Here is a 22,534-nt window from a genome sequence, read left to right as displayed (position 1 = left end):
TAACTTAACTCTGTGTGAGGTGGGAGTGGGATTCACAAATCTCCATTAAGAAATAAGAGTGAAAAAAATGTACACTTCAAAATATATCCAAACCCCCAGGTGCATTTTCCTGAGGGGGACCGGGGGGACTGGAATTCTAACTAAGGTAGCAGCTAAAAATATATAATAATCTAGGTTAAGAATATTTTATTTTTTCTAAATATTGGTATTCTGGAGTGAGGTTACATTTTGTGCTCTTTAAGTTTCTAAATTTTGTTACAGTAGGCTGAAGAATGCTTCAGAAACAAACAAACAAAAAATGCAACTTGTTTTGAGTCCTGGTAAGCAATATGATCTGAAGGAATGAGCGTGGATTGTGGAGTCAAAATGTTTAGAGTTCTAATCCTACTTTGGTTACTGACTCTTAATGTGGCCTTAGACACAGAAAAACTGAAGCACAGAAGAGAATGTCTATCTGTACAAGGAACACTTCATACTTACCTATTTTTAGAAATTTTAAGGGTTGTCTCACTTTTTATGGTGCTTTAAACTTAATGCACTATATAAAGTTTTAAAAAGTGTTCAAACCATTTTAAATTACTTATTTCAGGGAAATTAAACAGTAATAAAACTGAGATGCGGTCAAACTGCAACGACGCAAGAGCCAGAGATGACAGAATGGATCTGCCTTGTGAAATGGGTTTTCATGGTTACTAAGGTTGTCCTGTTATTGAATAACACTTTATATAAAGGAAGTTCCTTTAGACAGGATGAGGATCATCCACAAAATAGCCTTTTTGGAAATGGTAGTATTTTTCTTCTTGGCATGCGCAGATTACATACTGCTTTTGAGGGTGAGAGGATATGTTCTAACAGATGTAATGATAAGCACAGGTAAGCTACTCCACTTAGGTGCTATTGAGGCTGGTAAGCCTAAAATTAGACCTGGCAGCTTTGTTTCTTGAACATGTGTGCACATGCTGTTCTTGTTGAATAAATATTTTGGTCTTCATAAACTTCTATTAAAATAGAATGGAAACAAGATTATAACGTCTGACACTTGACTTCCATGCTGTCAGTTCCATACACTAACTACTGTACAAGTTAACTTTGTAGCTTAGTAATGCGCATTTTAACTACACTTTTTCCTATGCAATCTGGTTGATACTTGTTGAAGAATACTACTTAAACTGAAAGTTCAAAATGTTATGTGAAATCGGACAAGGTAGAGTGATGACTTTTGTTGTACATGGTTGGCTCAGTTTTCTGGGAATTGCAGGGCTTTTGTTGATGATTCAGCACAACCCTGTTTGTTCATCTAAACAGTTGTAAAATGAAGAGATTCAGCAACACTAATTGAGTTTTTGTTTTTAAGCCCTAAACTGTAGGAGCAGCAATTTGTCACCTTTGTCACCTCTTTTACAGCCATATACACTTACAGCACTGTATGAATGTTATGAAGTGCTTTCCTTCTTGGTTAAATAAGTCTTAAAACTTCCAGAAGATAGAGTAGTTATCAGGAGGCATAATGGTTCTTAGTAGGTAACAGACAAAGCTGCCAAATAGAATCCAGCCCAAATTAGGAGAGAGTGCTCTATGGTGGCCTGTATGAAATGGTTTGGTGACCTTTCTAGTTTATAGTGGGAAGCTATCCACATTACAAAATTACCACAAATGTCTCCCCTTTGGCAGAGAATTGAATAATTGAACAGGTTGGAAACCATCTGCCCTTTTTATGTCGTGGTTGAGACACACACACAAGTGAGGTAACTTGGGGAATCTTGTGCTGCCATGTGTCGTTCATATTCTTTGAATCATTAAAACTTCATTCTCCAGATATTGTCAGCCTTGCTTCTACAGCTAGTACAGTAACTCCTCACTTAAAGTCGTCCCGGTTAACGTTGTGTCGTTGTTAACATTGCTGATCAGTTATGGAACGTGCTCGTTTAAAGTTGTGCAATGCTCCCTTATAACGTTTGGCAGCCACCTGCTTTGTCCACTGCTTGCAGGAAGAGCAGCCCGTTACAGCTAGCTGGTGGGGGCTTGGAACCAGGGTGGGCCAGCAGCCCCTCCATCAGCTCCCTTACCAGCTCCCTGCTCCCCTAAGTTCCCTGTGCAGCAGCTGCCCAGCAGGCTATCAATTACTGGCAGTTCAGCTGTCCTTCCCCCCCCGCCCACTGTCATGTGCTAGTCCTGCCTTGGAGCTGCTCCCAGGAGCCTCCTGCTCCCTGTTCAGGGGAGGGGAGAAGAGATGGGGTAATGTCAGGGTGTCCCTCTCCCCCCTACTCCTGTCCCCTACTTACCCCTTCTCCATATAGAGCAGGGTGGGGACAGGACAGGGCTCAGGATGGTGTGAGCTTTTTAAAGGCAATGTACTTAGAATGGTGTCAGCATACTTAAAGGGACAATGCACATCTCTCTCTCCCACACACAGGGTGTGTGTCTCTGTCTGCCATGCTGTCTCCCCTCCCTCCATTCGTGCTGCTTGTAGAGTGTGAGCCACATTAACAACAATGTGTTAACCGAGTGCTAGTTCATCATTTAGCAGTAAGGCATTCCCTGGGATTCCACCCTCTAACTTCACCACCTCAACCAAGCTTCACAATCATCATTGCTGTGTACAGTATTAAACTGTTTGTTTAAAACTTATACTCTGTGTGTTTCACACTTTTTTCACCAGAAATATAGTCTTTTGTCTTGTGAAAAACTTTTCCCTGGAACCTAACCACCCCATTTACATTAATTCTTATGGGGGAATTGGATTCGCTTAACATCATTTCACTTAAAGTTGCATTTTTCAGGAACATAACTACAACGTTAAGCGAGGAGTTACTGTACTAAGTCACTTACAAGTTTAAGTATTTAGTTATTGAAGTCTAATGGTGAGAAACCCATACCCTTTACAGGTTTCAGAGTAGCAGCCATGTTAGTCTGTATTTGCAAAAAGAAAAGTAGTACTTGTGGCACCTTAGAGACTAACACATTTATTTGAGCATAAGCTTTCGTTAGCTACAGCTCACTTCATCGTGAGCTGTAGCTCACGAAAGCTTATGCTAAAATAAATTTGTTAGTCTCTAAGGTGCCACAAGTACTACTTTTCTTTTTGCATACCCTTTACAGTATCCATCACTTCTTACATGCTGCTTTAGTAACTGGCTTAAAGGGTTTTATTTGGTTATTTAACAGGCTAAATTGAAATGACCAGTGCCTGATGTGTGTAACAGAATTGTTTAACAAAAAATAGAAATATTTGTAGGAGTTCTGATGGTTATGTAACTATTCTGGCTTCATGACCTTCTCAAGGTACTGTATATATACACTCCTGGGGGAATTCTGTGCTACTGTGCATGTGGATAATTAATGAGCCCCACATATTTTTAATTTTTTTGTGCAGAAAAAAGCTTCTGCCAAAATGTTGCTGCAGATCCACGTTTTGCCCACCAGGGGGCGCTGTGGCAATAGAACAAAGCAGCAGCTCCCCGCCAGCTAGGGAAGAGAGAGAGCCTGGCTTCTTAACAGTGGGCCAGGTTAGGAGACAGGGGCCATGGGGAGACAGACAGCGTGGGGTGCTGGGGGTGGAGGGTCAGACAGGGCTCATAAGGGCTAGTGAGGGAGGACAGACTGGGGCAGGGGCTGAATGGGAGTAGAGGCACAGAGACACAGAGGGAGGGAGATGCAGGGCCACATGGTGGTGTGGGAGGGGGTGCAGAGCTACATAGGGACAAGGGATGGCTGGGTGGGGGTACAGACACATGGGGACAGGGGGAGGGGGTACAGAGCCTCATAGGGACATGAGAACGGGGTGCAGAGCCACATGGGGATGTGGGGAGTAGGTGTCTGAATGGGGGTGGAGGGGCACATGGACGAGGTGCAAAGACACATGGGGGTGCAGGAACATGGGGACAGGCAGATGTGCCTGACTAAATGGGAGAGGCTAAGAGTCAGCCAGGGTCTGCATGGGGGAAGCTCTCTAACAATCTGTCCTCTCTCTCCCACCCAAAATAACCCTCTTCCATACTTTTCCCACCCATACCCAACAACCCTCCCAAGTTCGTTACCAGTGACCACCCCAAGCCTTTGCACTGCTTCTGAGGGGTGTGGGAAATATGGTTCTATATTGTAGTTTAAATGAATTAGTACTCAGAGTTCTGGATTAATATGCCTAGTAAGGAATCTATTTGTCAAAAAACATTTCCTGAATCTTTTTTGTTGTCTGTATCGTTAAAGACATTCTTGATAACAGGTCTTTTGAAATAAATGACCAAAAATAATTGAAATTTATGTGATTATATTGTGTTATTTTTGACAAATATAATAAATATGCAGAATTTTAAAATACTGTGTGCAGAATTTTTAATTTTTTGGCACAGAATTCCACGAGAAGTGTATATATAGAAGTCTGGCTAGACAGAAACAGTGGAAGATATAAGACATTCTGGTTGGCTATTATATTAGTTATTCACCAGGTAAATGGCTCAATGATTAGTCTGTTTACTGACCAACTAATAGCCTCTCAGATTATGTATGAACTGGTCATACACTGAGGTACTGTGCCTGGGGAAATAAATATATCCTGGAGAAAAAGTACCTGATTGTAGATTGTTGCAAAATTGCAGAAATTTGGTCTTCTGGGTATATTTTTCCTGATTGTGCATGAATACACTAAAGGTTAGTGAATTAATGTGGAATACACAGGGTAATTCTTTTGCGAGAGGAGAAGACAGTGTTTTCCTAGTGAGTTGTATATATCTGAGGGCCGGAATTAGCATTAGAACTCAATCTGATTTCTATCTCTAATTAAGTATTTAATCCTTTTCTGAAGAATATTGAATCCAGTGAATTAATAACGATCCACAGATATTTGCCAAATCTTAGACTAGATATTAAAGTACAGGTTATCATGAATCAGTCTAAAGCAATACATTAAATAAGCAGAAAAAAAAAGATTTTGTAAATGTGGCTGACTATAATGACCATTCTAACATAGCTGCATTTCATACAATTAAATAACTGTTAAAGAAGGTAAAATCCATGACTCTAAAAACTAACCGATAACAAAAAGCCAAAAATAGACAAATGTCCACTGTTTGCTGATGATGAGCTGTATTACAGAAATACATACCTTATCCCCTCTCGTGGATTATGGCAGTGTGGTTTATTTGGGATTGAAAGCATAGTTCCTGACAAATAAAACTGAGTTTTGTTTATGTATTTTAAAGATTAAATGAGTGTAAAAGCTAGCGCAAAAAAAAAAAGGTGCCCTGAAGCTTGCTGGAATTGGTCTTTGAATTGCCAGAGGAATTGTACTGTCTTTCTGCCCTATCTCCAGTAAGTATGTGTTTGTGTCTTTCAGTACGTTCAGGCAGATGCTCCGACCAATAAAACATTGGCTGGGCTGGTGGTGCAGCTGCTGCAGTTCCAGGAAGATGCCTTTGGGAAACATGTCACCAATCCTGCCTTCACCAAACTTCCTGTGAGTATTTGAATGCCAGGAGCGACTGCCATTATAGCAGTATACTTCATTCTTGTTCATCCAATATTTTTGTTGCCAAATCACACAGTGGCACAGTTTCAGCTGAGAAGGTAGATCTGTGGCTGTTCTACAGTCACTGTCAATGCTTAATGCAGATGAGCGAACAGCTTGGTCCTCCTGTCTTGTGAAACAAGCTTTACGTTTAAAACATCCTGCCATTTCAATATTCAGTAGCTCATTTGAAAGTGAGGAGTGGTTTTAATTTTCAGATGGCATAGTAATTTTTGTAGGGTCAAATCTGGAAATATTTTACCATAACTTGGATTTGATCTTTATCAGCAATACTGATAGCTTTATAACTTTCAACTTCGGTCAAAATTTTTTTACCAGATTTCACAGTTTATTCCTCATAATTGTGGCTATGTTTTAATTAGACACTATTAAATGGATACAATCAATTTAAAAATCATTCATCTGCCCAGACATTGTTTTCCCTGATAGTATTGCAAATAGCACTTTAATATTACTGTCACTTTTTCTTAGCGTATGCGCAGTGTGTCTCAGTTGGCATGTGTCAAGGTTCCTCCCCAACTCTGAACTCTAGGGTACAGATGTGGGGACCTGCATGAAAAACCTCCTAAGCTTATCTTTACCAGCTTAGGTCAAAACTTCCCCAAGGTACAAAATATTACACCCGTTGTCTTGGACTGGCCGCTACCACCACCAAACTAATACTGGTTACTGGGGAAGAGCTGTTTGGACACGTCCTTCCCCCCAAAATACTTCCCAAAACCTTGCACCCCACTTCCTGGACAAGGTTTGGTAAAAAGCCTCACCAATTTGCCTAGGTGACTACAGACCCAGACCCTTGGATCTTAAGAACAATGAACAATCCTCCCAACACTTGCACCCCCCCTTTCCTGGGAAATGTTGGATAAAAAGCCTCACCAATTTGCATAGGTGACCACAGACCCAAACCCTTGGATCTGAGAACAATGAAAAAGCATTCAGTTTTTTACAAGAAGACTTTTAATAAAAAAATAGAAGTAAATAGAAATAAAGAAATCCCCCCTGTAAAATCAGGATGGTAGATATCTTACAGGGTAATTAGATTCAAAAAACATAGAGAACCCCTCTAGGCAAAACCTTAAGTTACAAAAAAGATACACAGACAGAAATAGTTATTCTATTCAGCACAATTCTTTTCTCAGCCATTTAAAGAAATCATAATCTAACACATACCTAGCTAGATTACTTACTAAAAGTTCTAAGACTCCATTCCTGGTCTATCCCTGGCAAAGACCAGCATACAGACAGACACAGACCCTTTGTTTCTCTCCCTCCTCCCAGCTTTTGAAAGTATCTTGTCTCCTCATTGGTCATTTTGGTCAGGTGCCAGCGAGGTTACCTTTAGCTTCTTAACCCTTTACAGGTGAGAGGAGCTTTCCCCTGGCCAGGAGGGATTTCAAAGGGGTTTACCCTTCCCTTTATATTTATGACAGCATGTGACCAGGATTCATCACCGAATTTGGTCTGCTGGTCGGATCATTAGCTTCCCCGGCTTGGGCCAGATACTGACGGGGAGTGCGATAGGAACACTCATCCATGCCCCCCCATTACTGTCACTGAAAGATTATAAGGAAAATCTTTATTTTTTCCAGTTGGTTTACAAAGTGTACTTGTTCGGACAATTTCACTGTTGCTTTTATATAGTTAGTTTCTCCTCTATGCTGGCCTCACACACTGAAATGGGAGAGGAAAAATAATTTTTAAAAATAGGAAAACTAAATTGCAAAATCATAATCATCTGGGAAAATATAAAGGGCCCACTTGTAATGGCTGAAGCTAAATCTACTTTGGACTTAGGTAGTGTGTTTCATCCAAGAAACTCTGTAGCAATGTATGTAGATTTACCATTTCATACCTTGGAAAAGAACCCACTTTGCAAGCAGACACTCTTAGGGTCTGAATAACTCAAGTCTAGATTTCTTTCTCTCTCTGTCTCACACACCCACCCACCATGGAGTAGAGCTGCTGCGTAACTCGAAGGTTATGAATAATGTAGGTTGTAGTGTTCAAGCTAGATGGTGTCACAAACTGTTGCTCTAGAGTTCTATAGGGTTTTTTTTAAAAAAAGGATTCGAATGAAGTGTATTTTTAAAAGAAAGTAGAATATAACTTTGATACATGTATTTCTTTGCTTTAGTGCAGGTTTCTAAGACTCAAACACCTTTCTGATTTAAACAATATGTGATTGAACTGTACATTTAAGCTTTTTATTTACCTCACCATTCCTATGTATGGAGTTTCCAGTGACTTGGAATGTAGAATCATGTGATGTCTCTTAAACTTGTTCCTACTATAACATCTTAAATTGATAATCAAAAGATTTCTACTTTCTAGGAGCAAAAAATGGATTAGTACATTGCATGGTTAAAATTAGTTCTTGCCACATATGGAGTTGTGGTTATTGCTTCATATAATCAACAGATTTCCCTTGGCTTATGGGAACATCCTGGATCTGGGGCACGCGCTCTCTCTCTCTTTTCCTCCCCCGATTTCCCCCGATTTCCCCAGTAACTGCATCCTTTACCTGAGAACTCTTCCTGCCAAATCTTGTTGAAAATGCATTTTCAATGGAAATATTGAATATGGCGAACCGGGGAAGTCCCGGATGACTGGAAAAAGGCTAATGTAGTGCCAATCTTTAAAAAAGGGAAGAAGGAAGATCCTGGGAACTACAGGCCAGTCAGCCTCACCTCAGTCCCTGGAAAAATCATGGAGCAGGTCCTCAAAGAATCAATCCTGAAGCACTTGCATGAGAGGAAAGTGATCAGGAACAGCCAGCATGGATTCACCAAGGGAAGGTCATGCCTGACTAATCTAATCGCCTTTTATGATGAGATTACTGGTTCTGTGGATGAAGGGAAAGCAGTGGATGTATTGTTTCTTGACTTTAGCAAAGCTTTTGACACGGTCTCCCATAGTATTCTTGTCAGCAAGTTAAGGAAGTATGGGCTGGATGAATGCACTATAAGGTGGGTAGAAAGCTGGCTAAATTGTCGGGCTCAACGGGTAGTGATCAATGGCTCCATGTCTAGTTGGCAGCCGGTATCAAGTGGAGTGCCCCAAGGGTCGGTCCTGGGGCCGGTTTTATTCAATATCTTCATAAATGATCTGGAGGATGGTGTGGATTGCACACTCAGCAAATTTGCGGATGATACTAAACTGGGAGGAGTGGTAGATACGCTGGAGGGGAGGAATAGGATACAGAAGGACCTAGACCAATTGGAAGATTGGGCCAAAAGGAATCTGATGAGGTTCAATAAGGATAAGTGCAGGGTCCTGCACTTAGGACGGAAGAACCCAATGCACAGCTACAGACTAGGGACCGAATGGCTAGGCAGCAGTTCTGCGGAAAAGGACCTAGGGGTGACAGTGGACGAGAAGCTGGATATGAGTCAGCAGTGTGCCCTTGTTGCCAAGAAGGCCAATGGCATTTTGGGATGTATAAGTAGGGGCATAGCGAGCAGATCGAGGGACGTGATCGTTCCCCTCTATTCGACATTGGTGAGGCCTCATCTGGAGTACTGTGTGCAGTTTTGGGCCCCACACTTCAAGAAGGATGTGGATAAATTGGAGAGAGTCCAGCGAAGGGCAACAAAAATGATTAGGGGACTGGAACACATGAGTTATGAGGAGAGGCTGAGGGAGCTGGGATTGTTTAGCCTGCAGAAGAGAAGAATGAGGGGGGATTTGATAGCTGCTTTCAACTACCTGAAAGGGGGTTCCAAAGAGGATGGCTCTAGACTGTTCTCAATGGTAGCAGATGACAGAACGAGGAGTAATGGTCTCAAGTTGCAGTGGGGGAGGTTTAGATTGGATATTAGGAGAAACTTTTTCACTAAGAGGGTGGTGAAACACTGGAATGCATTACCTAGGGAGGTGGTAGAATCTCCTTCATTAGAGGTTTTTAAGGTCAGGCTTGACAAAGCCCTGGCTGGGATGATTTAACTGGGAATTGGTCCTGCTTTGAGCAGGGGGTTGGACTAGATGACCTTCTGGGGTCCCTTCCAACCCTGATATTCTATGATTCTATGATTGTGCAATTTTACAGCCAGCTGTAAACTTACAAATATCCTGACTAGTGATCCTGGAAAAGAATGTAAAAATCTGAAGCATGCTCTCCAATTTAAAATTAGAGTCCTCTCCACTATTTTATCCATACTCTAGAAAGCAATCCTATATTGACCCCTTAGAGAGAGACTAAATGAGACCTAATGGACCCTTTAAATCTCCAGCTGATGTTCTGCTCTCAATTCTGGAATGTGTGGTATGGTATACCCCTTGATTGGTTGAAGTGAAATGGTGCCTTTCACGCTTCAGGTACTGTAATAAATAAATCAATATGAGATGCATTTAGCAGTAAGTCTGTAAAAAAATTTTTTGCTGGTCCTCACAAAATAAAATTTTTTTTGGTTTTTGTTACAAAAACTTTTACACGGAAAGGGATCTTCAGGACCAGCCCCATGCAATCTTCCTGCTGCAGAAGTGGAGCCCAGCTGATTGGTTTATATTTCTGTTTTTCAAAGATATCTTCATTAGGAAAACAGCTGGAAACTTTTTTTTTAAAACAAATACTGAGATTCTCCTTTATCTCTTTAATCCATTCCACTCCTTTGTTTCTATTTTTTATAGATCGGGGCTCAGTGGCCACCTCTGATACATTATGTTCTACAGTATGTATGAATCCTGTTGCAGGTGGCTTGGGGAAGAGTGCTGCATTATACATCAAGAATATATGCACTTGTTCTGAGATCCAGAAGGAAGTGGGAGGCAGACCAGTTGAGAATCTCTGGGTAAAGATAAAAGGGTTAAAAAATAGGGGTGATGTCGTGGTAGAGGTCTACTATGCACCATCAAATCAGGAAGAGGCAGTGGATGAGGCATTTCTAGAACAAATAACGGAGGTATCCAAACCCCAAGACCTGGTAGTAATGGAAGAGTTTAACTACCCAGGCAGCTGTTGAAAAAGTAATACTGCAAAACATAACATTTCCAGTAAGTTCTTGGAATGTATTGAGGACAATGTTTTGTTACAAAAAGTGGAGGAAGTAATCAGAGGGATAGCTATTTTAGACTTGATTCTGACAAACATGGAGGAATTGGTAGCGAATCTGAAGGTGGAAGGCAATTTGGGAGAAAGTGGTCATGAAATTATAGATTTCATGATCCTAAGGAAAAGAAGAAGTGAGAGCACAGAATAAGGACAATTGACTTAAAAAAAAAAACCAAAAAAAAAAAACCAGATTTTAACAAACTCGGAGAACTGGTAAGTAAGGTCCGGTGGGAAGAAAATCTAAAGGAAAAAGTCGTTCAGGACATCTGGTAGTTTTTCAAGCAGACAGTATTATACACGCAACTGCAAACTATCCTGAGATGAAGAATGGAAAGGGGTCACTATGGCTCCATAAGGAGCTCTTTAATGACCTGAACATCAAAAAGGAATCTGTGATGGGGTGTACCAGACCTCTGAGGCTATGTCATAGCCCACCCCAGAAAAAGGTACAATAGGATTAGATTTTTACTTACCCATTGGGGAAAAAAAAAAAAGACTTCTGAGGGTAAATAAAACATTTACCAAGCAGTCAATAAAACATTAGGACAATGTTAGAACCAAGCACTTCCCAAAGTACCCATCTAGGTCCAGGACAATGATTAGCAAAACTGTATGACTTGCATGTGTGAAAGTCTGAGCAATTTAAAATGATATTCTACTTGTTTTTTTTGTTTTTTTTTCCTGTTTGGTGTTCTGTAATGTAATTTAAATGAAAATCCAGGATTATAATTGGAATGCAGGGTATTAGTTACCAAGTATTTGCAACTTAACTTTCATGTGTTTAGGAAATGCTGAATAGTTATTGTGACTTTTTTCTGTATTGTAGTTTAAATAACTTACCAAAACAATTGAAACGGGTATGATTGTATTGCATTATTTTGACAAATAAAATCTGTAGAATTTTTAATTTTTTTGGTACAGAATCCCCCCAGGAGTAATGTAGGAACAAAATCAGGAAGGTTAAGGCACAAAATGAGTTACACCTTGTAAGGGACATAAAAGACAGTAAGTGGTTCTTTAAATATATTAGGTGCAAGAGAGAGATAAAGGGAAGTATAGAACCTCTGCTTTGCAGGGAAGAAGATCTAATAACTGATATCAAGAAAATTGAGGTGTTTAATGACTGTTTTGTTTCAAGGTGTCCCTAAAAAGGTTAATGGTGACCAGATACTCAAAACCACAGTGTTAACAACGAGGGGGAAGAAATAGAAGCCAAAATAGGGAAAGAAAGGCTAAAGAATATTTAGATGTATTCAAGTCAGCAGGCCCTGATGAAATTCATCCTGGGGTACTTGAGGAACTGGCTTAAGCAATCTTGGAACTTTTAGCAGTTATCTCTGAGAAGGTCCCAGAAAACAGGAGAATGGCAGACATAGTACCTATCTTTAAAAAGGGGAACAAAGAGGACCTGTGGTATTATAGACCAGTCAGCCTAACTTACATACTGGGAAAGATACTAGAACAAATTATTAAACTATCAATTTGTAAGCACCTGGAGGATAATAGGGTTCTAAGGATTTACCAGCATGAATTTGTCAAAAACAAATCATGTCAGACTGACCTAATTTCCTTTTTCGATATGGTTTTCTTCTTAACATATGTGCAACGTGCCTCAGGTGGCATGTGACCAGGATTCATTACTAAATTTGTTCCATTGGTTGGATCATTAGCTTCCCCAGCCCATGCCAAGTACTGATGGGGAGTGAAACGTGAGGGTTATGGGCCTTAATAGCCATACTGGATCGGGGGAAGCAGTAAATGTTATACCTTTTAGTAAGACTTTCGACAGTCCTACATGACACTCTCTTAAGCAAACTTGGGAAATTTGGTTGAGATGAAATTACTGTAAGGTGGGTGCACAACTGGCTGAAAGACCATTCTCAGAGTATTTATAGTTTGCTGTCAAACTGGGAGAGCGTATCTAGTGGGGTTCCACAGGGGTCATTGACGCCCTGGGTCCAGTACAAGTCTATATTTTTCATTAATAGCTTGGGTAATGAAGTGGAGCATATGCTTATAAAATTTGCAGATGACACTAGGCTGGGAGGTGGTTGCAAGTACTATGGAGCACAAGATTAGATTTAAAAACAACCTTGTCAAATTGGACAATTGGTGTGAATTCAACAAGATGAAATTCAATAAAAACAAGTGCAAAGTACTTCATTTAGGAAAGAAAAATAAAGTGCACAACTACAAAATGGGGAATAACTGGCTAGGTGGTAGTACTGATGCAAAGGATCTGGTGGTTAGAGTGGATCACACATTGAATGAGTCAACAGTGTAATGCTGTTTTGAAAAAGGCTAATATGATTGAGGGGGTTTTAACAGGAGTGTCATATGTCAGACGCAGAAAATAATTGTCCCACTCTGCTTGGCGCTCGTGAGGCCTCAGCTGGAGTACTGTTTCCAATTCTGTGTGCCACGCTTTAGAAAAGATGTGAACAAATTGGAAGGAGTCCAGAGGAGAGCACCAAAAATGATAAAAGATTTAGAAAGCCAGACCTGTGAGGACAGACTAAAAAAACTGGGGATGTTTAGTCTTGAAAAAAGAAGACTGAGTGGGACCTGATAAGTCTTCAAATAGGTTAAGGTCTGTTATAAAGAAGATGTCGATCAGTTGTTCTCCATGTCTGCTGAAGATAGGACAAGAAGTAATGGTCTTAATCTGCAGCAAGGGAGGTTTAGATTAGATATTAGGAAAAGCTTTCTAACTATAAGGGTAGTTGAGCTCTGGAACAGGCTTCCAAGGGAGCCTGTGGAATTCCTATCACTGGAGGGTTGGTTGGTTTTTTTGTTTTTGTGTTCTTTTTTAAAAAGAAGTTTGGCAAACACCTGTCAGGGATGGTCTAGGTTTACTTGGTTCTGCCATAGCACAGCGGGCTGGAGTTGATGACTTGCTTAAGGTCCCTTCTAGCCCTACATTTCTGTGATTCTGTAGAACATAGATTCTCACGTACCTATGAAAATACATATCGGAGTTGGCCTTTGAGCCCCCGATCTGTGGGAAGTAGAAACATAAAGGAGTGGAATGGATTAAGATGAAATTTAGGATGCATCTGATCTCACCGTGTGTTTACAATCAGACTGCTTAATTTTGAATATGTATTTTTTTTTTTTACAACTTGGAATGTTTTTAAGTGAGTGAAGAGTAAAGCTTTATAAAGTAAGCCCCAGATGAAAATGGAATGGTACATTTATGAGCTCACTGGTTTTGTGTTCTGTACAGTGTTGTGTACATTTAATGATACAAAGCGTATCTTCGCTGTCATAGCATTGAAGATGTCACTTTTGGTCAGTGTTCACACTTCTGTCTCCTGATTCTAGGCCAAGTGTTTCATGGATTTCAAAGCTGGAGGTACATTATGTCATATTCTTGGTGCTGCTTACAAGTATAAGAATGAACAGGGCTGGTAAGTTTTTACTTGAATTTATACACCTTCTGCATGAAACTAAACAAATGAAATGCCTATTCAAACTACTTGCAATTTAATACACTTTCTTGAAGAGTTGAGTGGGAAAGGGAGTTGAGAAGAGGAATAAATTTTTGTTTTCTAGTTGATGCTCTATTTAAAGTTATCTAAAGATGAGAAATATTGTGAGCTGATGGATGGAGCTTCAGGCTGGGAGTCAGAATCTCCTGATCTTATAATCCCATTTTTGCCATTTATTTGCTGTGTAATATTGGCCAAATTGCTGACTCTTGCTGTGCCTCAGTTTCCCCATCTGTAAAATGTGGATTATTCTTACTTGTCTCCTAGGATATTGTTAGGAATAATTAATGTCTACAAATACAAAGCACCACATAGATACTAATAAATAGAAAATGCTTTGTAACTGTTCATCTGTGCTCATAAGTAGAGAATGCAAGTTTCATAAAACCACTGCCTATATAAATATTGATGTGTACAAAACTGTCCATTTGGAGTCTAGCGGTGGTTATCGTGTGTACATTATAATTCAGAAGACTTTTCCCAAAAGGGAAGTTACATAATAAGTAAATTATCATTGAGAAAATTGCAAAATCTCCAATTGGGAACTAAAAATAGTCAATATAAAAGATCAATAACTCAGTTAAAAATAAGGCAGAAATTTTCCCTTCATTTATGTAGTTCTTTTTCAAATGCTGTGAAGACCTGTGAGTGTACCTGGGTTAAGATTACCCCGTCAAGCAAATCAAAAGGCAAGAATAAGCCATGTTTTAGTATTATTTTTGTAGGGTTGATGGTGCTCTGCCCCCTAACTGCATTTGCAGGACATGAAAGAGTAAGAAGCTGCCATAAGTTAACTATCTGAAGTCCCTTCTTCCATTCCTACAATGCTAATACCCAGCCACAGATAACTGCTATCTGAGATATCTGAGTAATGTGCCTTTTAGGTGCTTTGTGCTTCCTCTGAGCCTCAATAGAAGAGCACCTCAACTAGCTCCCACAACGTAAATATTCTTTTCTTTTTGGACAAACTTATTTCCCATTTACAGAAATCTGAATGAGAGCAAAACTCTGACATTTGGCCGCATCCTCTCTCCTCCCTCTCTTGCTGATCCCTCAAAACTAGCTGGTAGTGTCTTGAGTGTGTGTGCGTGCATGTGGAGTGGGGAAGGAAATGATACTTGAGAATTTAACATTGAGGATCAGATTTAGAGCCTGGAATGTTTCCTTCACTGACTTGACCAAATAATATGATGTGCCTGATGCATGATTCTTTGTTTTTCAATGGTATGCATTGTCGCTCTTGGTTAACCTGTTTGTGAATGATCTGTCTTATAGGAGAAGTACCTTTCCTGGTCATAATAGGTATGTCTGAAAAATGCACTTATCCAGTGCAGCTGGACGTACCTTGTCATTGTAATTCAAACAGATGTTCTCTAAAACCTGTTGCTCCAGACTTAGTTTCTAGAATTAATTAGTTAAACAAGAAGACAGGAGGACCTCCTAATGATCTTTTTAAAGTGATTTTTTTAAAAAAAAAAAATTCCCAATACAGTATATGCTGCTGTTTATATGTTAAGAAATAACATGAGTGCTTTTATGTGGAAGGTTAAATAAAATTATGGTAGAAATTTGAATGTATGAACAAAGTGAAATGAATCCTTAGTGTTGACTTCAACCATGTTTGAAAATTTTGGTCTGTTAAAGCTAAGCACTAAATAAGTGACCTGATTTATAGAGATGTTTAAGCCTTAACACATTGTGTTTTGAAAATGGTTGAAATAATAGTCGGAGTTTGAAAACTTGCTTGTGAACATAATCAGTATTTTAATTTTCTTTGTGTCCACTTTCCTAATGCTTAACTTTGTCCCATTAATCTCAGTCAGAGCAGCTATTGAAGATCACATTCTGACCAAAAGATTGTGAAATTATGTCAATATGTGTATATTGGGGCAAGATTTTTTTAATCAAGGCAGTTAGAATAATAAGTTATAGATCATCAAGCCCACCCTCTACCAGTCCAGAAATGTTCCGTACACAACTTTTTAAGATTTCTTGTTCTGACAGTCACTGTAAGACTTTGAGATGACATTTATATTGACATGTAATATTGACATTTAAATATAGAGAACTTCACGGTTGAAAGATAAGCATACAAAAATAAGTGATTGCCCGTAACTCCTCTCTGTTATGTTGTACATTACAACAAGGTCAGTCCTCTGTGGAAAAAATCCCATCACACTGGCTGAAAATCGAAACCACTAGGGAAAGAAAAAACCTTTCACAAATGTGAACGTCTAGTGATGTGCACCTCTCTGGTATATTATAAAGATGCCCCCTCTCCCCCCCTCCACGTGGAGGACCGTGTATGCCGCAATACAGTACTTAAGGGCCTCAGATAGTTAAAGTGACAGGTTTCAGGGTAGCAGCCGTGTTAGTCTGTATCCGCAAAAAGAAAAGGAGTACTTGTGGCACCTTAGAGACTAAAATGTATTTGAGCATAAGCTTTCATGAGCTACAGCTCACTTCATTGGATGCATTCAGTGGTAAAGTGGTAGCTGCTTAGATTAGTAAATTGCTTAGATTAGTAAATTAATATAAAAATTACATGAGATTGTGAGGTTATAAATATGTAGGTTAATGTGAGCTTTTGAAGTTGTAAAATTCAAACTTGCACATCAAGATGTGTAAAACTGAATTTAACATCATTACATATTTACAAGCTGTAACAATCTCTCAGGTGTTTTACTGAAAATATGTGGTGCTCTGTGTATTTGAAGTATACTGCCACTTACTACACTTTGCACACTAACAAGCACTTACTCGCTTTTATTGTGTGTAGTGCTATGCTTGGACAGAAAGTCATGCACCCCACCTAAGAATCTGATACTGAATTCTTTATCAGCAGCTTTGTTTCTAATCCTTCTAGTTGCCAAAGTGAAGCTCACAACCAGTTACTGCAGATAACCACTGCTAGCGTTTAACAAATTAATAGTGCAGGCTGAATTGCTGGAGATCAGAAACTCCTGGAGCCTGTCAAATTGCAGACTTGTATCTAAATATATATCCTAACCTTTAAAATTCTTTACAGCTGTTGTCCAAATTCTTAGTATTGAGGTGGGAAAGTAAGTCATTTTAATTGAATGAATCCATCCCATGACTTTAGAAAGAAGTCACATTACTATGTCTCTGCATCATTAGATTAATAACTTGGGTTATTGTAAAAGATTTCCCACTTAACAATAGGCCAAGAATCAGTTTCCAGTGTGAGGATGGATGTAATGTATTGTTTCAGTTACATCTACAATATGTATTCCATGCGTGGAATAGTGGTTTTTTCAGATGCGCCTAGTTAAAAAAAAAAAAAGCACAGTAGTGGATTTATTAAGATGTGTGCTTTATTAAGCTGCGTGCTTCTGAGGTTAGAATGTAGGCCTACAACTGATTGCTCAACATAACCAATAGACTAGTGAATGCGATGGAAATATAAATAGAAAGCAGTGTTTAAAGACATGAACATTGATTTGCCTATGCTCCCAGTGCTGCTGTCTCTTGTCGACCATTGTGAGCTTTGTCTCAATAAAAGTAAATGACATTTTCAGCTGCTTTTAATTAATTGCTCTTGTCTGATCACTCTAGAGAGCATAGAAATGTAATTAATTGGCTACCTGTCTTACTCCAAGGTTTTGTTGCTAGTCATGTTGGATAATAGAACTTCAGCCTTGGATTTCATTGTGCATCTAAGAGTTTAAAAATCAACTGCATTTTGTTGATTGAGATTGACTGTTTCTTTTCTACTAAGTGGAGCAAGAGTAACATGGTAGAACCATTTCTATTGTGCTCTAAAACTCCATTAATAACTTATGTTCATACATGCAGATACTGTAAGAATCCGTTCTCTGTTAATATTAAGTATACCAATGTAATTTACTAGAATGTGCAGAGTTTTAAATATCACTTCTTGGTCAAAACCAAATATAAAAAAGTCTAAAGATTCTTTGCTGTTGAAAATAGGCAAGTTGAAGTCTTTAATATCTTTCAATCATTTTCCTCGTTTACAGGCGGAGGTTTGATCTGCAGAATCCATCACGAATGGATCGAAATGTGGAGATGTTCATGAACATTGAAAAAACACTAGTGCAGGCAAGACATTTTATAACCATAAACATTTTCTGTTTTGTGTCTCAGTGTATTTGCCACTTTCTTTGGGGAAATGACCTTCTAGCTTTGAGGTCCCTTAGCGCTGTGACCTGCATCAGAATTCCAAACTTTGTATCTTTCTTGAATTTCTATCTGAATATAACTTTTCTCTTGAGAATCTCTGAAACTAGTTAGAGTGGATGACTGGGGGAATACTTAGTACAGAGAAACCTGGTAGTTAGGGTGGGAGAATAATTTTGAGCTTTAAAATTGTTAGACAACTATTTTTTAACTTAAAATAAAATTGAGCATCTGTACAAATCAGTATGTTTAACAAGTTAAAACATTGTGCTTTAGAATTTAGGAAATGAAGTTATAAAAAATTGTGAAACAGAACTATTCTTGCAAAAGCCTGGCCACGTACGTTAAGGCAAAAAGTGAATTTACTGCTCTTGAAAGTGAATTTACTGCTCTTGAAAGGTGCTGGATTATCAGGGCAGGTGTAGAAGCACATTACAAGCTGCAGCAATAGAAACTTGAACATTCCATCAATGTGCCTCAATCCTGACTTGGAGGGACCACATCTAGGAGTGAGCAGATAATTAATTTTGTTCATCAAAGTCCACCCTTGGCTTGTCTGAGACTGCCAGCAAGGGTGAAAGTTCCGTTTTGTTTCTGATGAGAATACCCCTCCACTAGTAAACTCTGACTAATTTGTCTGAGCCACTGAACAGCTACCATACGGTAGCAGCTCATTCCTGTCCAGAGTCAAATTTGAATAATTGACCTAGAGGTTGAAAAGCTCTGTATCCTGTTACTCATCCCTTGTCCTTGTGCCATTACAGTGATCTACTCACTTCCCCATCCGAGCAGGTCAATTTAAAATTAAGTTTATTACTGTGTCAGTGATTGTTTCCTATGATAATCTGTAGGGCCTAGGCCAGTACTTTTGCTTGTACTGCTTTCAAGCTGTACTTTTCAAGTATTTAGCAAAATCAGAAACGGGAGGGAAAGAACCCAAAAAGTGACACTCTTCATTGACATTTTGGAATAAATGGTTTTGCTGTGATTTGATTAAAGATAGCTGGATAGTCACTTTATTTTAAAATAAACATTTAGTGTGGCTAAAACCACTGTTCTAGATAATGTAGAAATCTGTAGACACTGGTGCTGTAGGGTAAGATCCTAGTCAGGATGTATCGAACATGGTGTTTAGTTTTCCATTTACAGTAGCATGCTCAGGACATGATCCAAAGCATCGTGAAGTTGAGAATCTTTCCATTTTCTTCAATGGACCAAGAACATGCTGGTGCACAGAACTCAGGCAGGGTGAGCAGGGCAGCCACCCAGGGTGCGAAGCCACAGGGGCGGAAAAATGGGGCGGCGGTGTTGGTGTCACAGGGTCACATCTTCTCCTTCTGCCTTCCATTTAGCACAGGGGTTTTCAAACTGTGGTTGATGGGGGTCACTGGCCTACTCAGGCCCCTTGCTGTCCATGCTGTCCTCTGCACAGGTGGATGCTCCCCAGGCAGCGCTCCGTCCACCGCACTATTGCCTGTCCCTCGATGGAGCCCAGCACTGGCCAGTGACATTGTCTGAAGCCATCCCCTACCCACAGAGCCCAGCAGCCATGAGATGTTTCTCAAGGCACTCGCATGCTTCTGCCCTGGCACTACTGGAGCATCTCATGGCAGCCGGGCTCCATTGGCAGGGACCAGCTCCGGGATGGAGCTGGTCAGTGCCAGGCCCTTTTGAGGGAGAGCATGTTGGGGAACATCTCTGAGCTGTGCTGCCCACCCTGCCCAGGGAGTGCTCATCTGTGCAGAGGTGGCCCAGCTCGGGGAACAGGGCAAAGAGGGCTGCTGAGCAGCTGGCCAGTGCCCCAGCTCCCGCAAGCTTCTGATCATTCAGCTCCTGGCAGGAGGCAACAGTTCTCAAACTGTAAGGCATGCCCCCACAGTTTGAAAACCTCTGTGCTAAATGGAAGGCAGAAATGGGGGGGGGGGGGCGCACGTGACCCCATGTCCCTACCCACCCACACATTGCCTCTAGGGGGTGAAAATATGCTTTCTCGTCATGGGCACTAAAATGCCTAGTTAGGTTCTTCACAGGACCTTTGCATTAGTGTTTGTCAAGCAGTAATGTTTAATGCAGTAATTAATCCTTGATGGGTTCAGGCCTTTCATCCACTAGTTTCTGATTTAAAGTTTTGCCTTTTCTCCTCTAGAATAATTGTCTGAGCAGACCAACGATCTACCTCATTCCAGATATCGAACTGAAGTTGGCTAATAAATTAAAGGACATTGTCAAACGTCACCAGGTAACAGATATGAAGTTTGTAGCAGCCTTGCATTTTTGCAGGTTAAGTTTTTGAAGCTGTTTATAAAGGACAATGGTAGAGATATTACTTTAGAATTGAGGCTTCTAAAAATTAAATAGTATAGAGGAGCAAGGGGCAACTGGTGGCCTGGGACTGCATCCATCTTTCCAGATCATTTTATTTGGCCTGCCAACAGTTAACAGTTTATTCTGCTGTGACATTTATTTTTATTTCTCAGCTTTTTTGCTGTGATAAACATACTCAGAGTATAAAGCGCATGTTTCGATGTGGAAGACTGATCACTAGGGGGACTGGCTGTGTGCTTCCTTGGGTTGCATGTATGCTGAATACAAGGAAATTCAATATCCTGAAAAATCAGGTCTGTATCCACTGCACCACAAGTGTGGTGAGAAGTGGTGCATTGACAAACCCATGACTGATACTTCGGTCTCAATTTTTTTTAACTTGTGATAAAATTACAAAGAAAAGTCTTTCATGAACAGTGGGAGCGTAACTATCTTTTTACTGAAAATGGACATAAGCCTCTGTTGCTCATATGTTTGCAAGTCATGGCAGTGACAAAAGAATATAACTTGAACCATTTCTACAGCACCAATTGCAATGCCGAGTATGACAGATATACTGCTAATCGTCGATGTGCAATGCAAATGGAAAAGGCATTTCCACTTGATGAGAAAACGGTTAAAAAAAAATCGAAACCATATATCTTAATGTGTAATTTTGCAAAGAGTTAGGTAAGCATGAACATGTGGAAGAAAAGTTAACCATAATTATGCTCAATTGTTCTTCATTTCTTTTGACACTAGAGTACAGATGTGTCAGAATCAAGTCAGCTACAGATATATATCCAGACGATTGACACCAGTTTTAACATGCATGAAGAGTTTATGAAGTTAGCCTCATTACACAGAACAAAAAAGGCCCCAGATATTTTTGGTGCAGTTCAGGAGGCTGTTGCAGATTTTTGAAAAGTTGCCTACTTCTATTACAGACGGGCCACCGACTATGTGTAGATCAAAGGTCAGGTTTGCACATTTGTTGAAGCACAGTGAAGTGAATTGCCCAACACTGCACTGCATTATCCATCAGAAGGCGCTGTATGGAACATCACTGAACTTTGATCATGTCATGAATGTGGTCATGAAAGTTACAAACGTAATTTGAGGTGGCAACAATAGCAAATTTGTGGCTTTTCTCAGTGAAGTGTATGTAAAGTATGGCGACTTGGAGCCATACGCTGAAGTATGATGGATGAATCATGATAAATGTCTTGAGAGATTATTGTATGCAGTGTTGTTGTAGCTATGTTGGTCCCAGGATATTAGAGACACAAGGTGGGCGAGGTAATATCTTTTGTCGGTGAGAGAGACAAGCTTTCGAGCTTACACAGAGGTTGGTCCAATAAAAAAAAAATTACCTCACCATTTTGTCTCTCTTGACAGATAATTTGCACTTTGAGGGGAGATTGTCACCTTTTTGAAAAACACTGCAAGTTCTGATACTAGGGAGTTTCGGGAAACAATGGAAGATTCTGTTTTTCTGTAGTATGGCATTTTTGGCTGCTAAAACCTGACATTTGAATCTTCAATTGCAAGGCATGGACCAGATATTTTGGATGTCATTGCTCATTTGGGTGGTTTGAGTGAATTTTTTAAGACTCTCCTGTTGGGTTTGGATTTTGCCTGCTTTATAATATGTGCTGCATTTGCATTGAAACGGCAAGCGTGCAAGTCAGTGTTCAGCGGGTACACTACTGATGTTGAAATGCTGCTGCTTAATTTCCATCAATGTTTTAAGGATTTTGAAAGTTTTTGACCTCACCTCATCCTTTTTAATGATTCATTTGCATCTGTTGTCAATGAACACCAACTAGAACTAAGCAGACTGCAGGCTAATCCTTTTTGAAAGAAGGATGAAAGAGGCATTCAGTTTTGGAAACTGCTTCCTAAATCCCATTTCCCGAGTCTGAGAAAGTGGTCACTGAACTTGTTCTATGTTTGGGGCTACTTAGGCTTGTGAAAGTAACTTTTCTAAATTGAATCATTTGAAGTCTA

The 22,534-nt window shown here is 39.9% G+C and overlaps 1 protein-coding gene across 4 annotated transcripts in view; it reads left to right on the top strand.

Moving 5' to 3' along the window:
• The window catches only part of SMARCC1 (SWI/SNF related BAF chromatin remodeling complex subunit C1), a 178,057-nt gene that overhangs the window by 7,265 nt on the left and 148,258 nt on the right, over positions 1–22,534 (top strand). For 2 of the 4 annotated variants that reach the window (XM_073334922.2, XM_073334924.2), the window contains exons 2-6: positions 5,333–5,452; positions 13,896–13,981; positions 15,338–15,364; positions 18,061–18,142; positions 20,367–20,459. In XM_073334922.2, coding sequence (XP_073191023.1) covers positions 5,333–5,452; positions 13,896–13,981; positions 15,338–15,364; positions 18,061–18,142; positions 20,367–20,459 — 408 coding nt within the window. The other 2 variants (XM_073334923.2, XM_073334925.2) reach the window with 2 other exon arrangements.

Source organism: Lepidochelys kempii, chromosome 2 (genome assembly GCF_965140285.1).
Source record: "Lepidochelys kempii isolate rLepKem1 chromosome 2, rLepKem1.hap1, whole genome shotgun sequence".
Lineage (NCBI taxonomy): Eukaryota > Metazoa > Chordata > Testudines > Cheloniidae > Lepidochelys > Lepidochelys kempii.
Note: the sequence above shows the minus strand (reverse complement) of the source record. Positions and strands in the feature narration are given on the sequence as shown.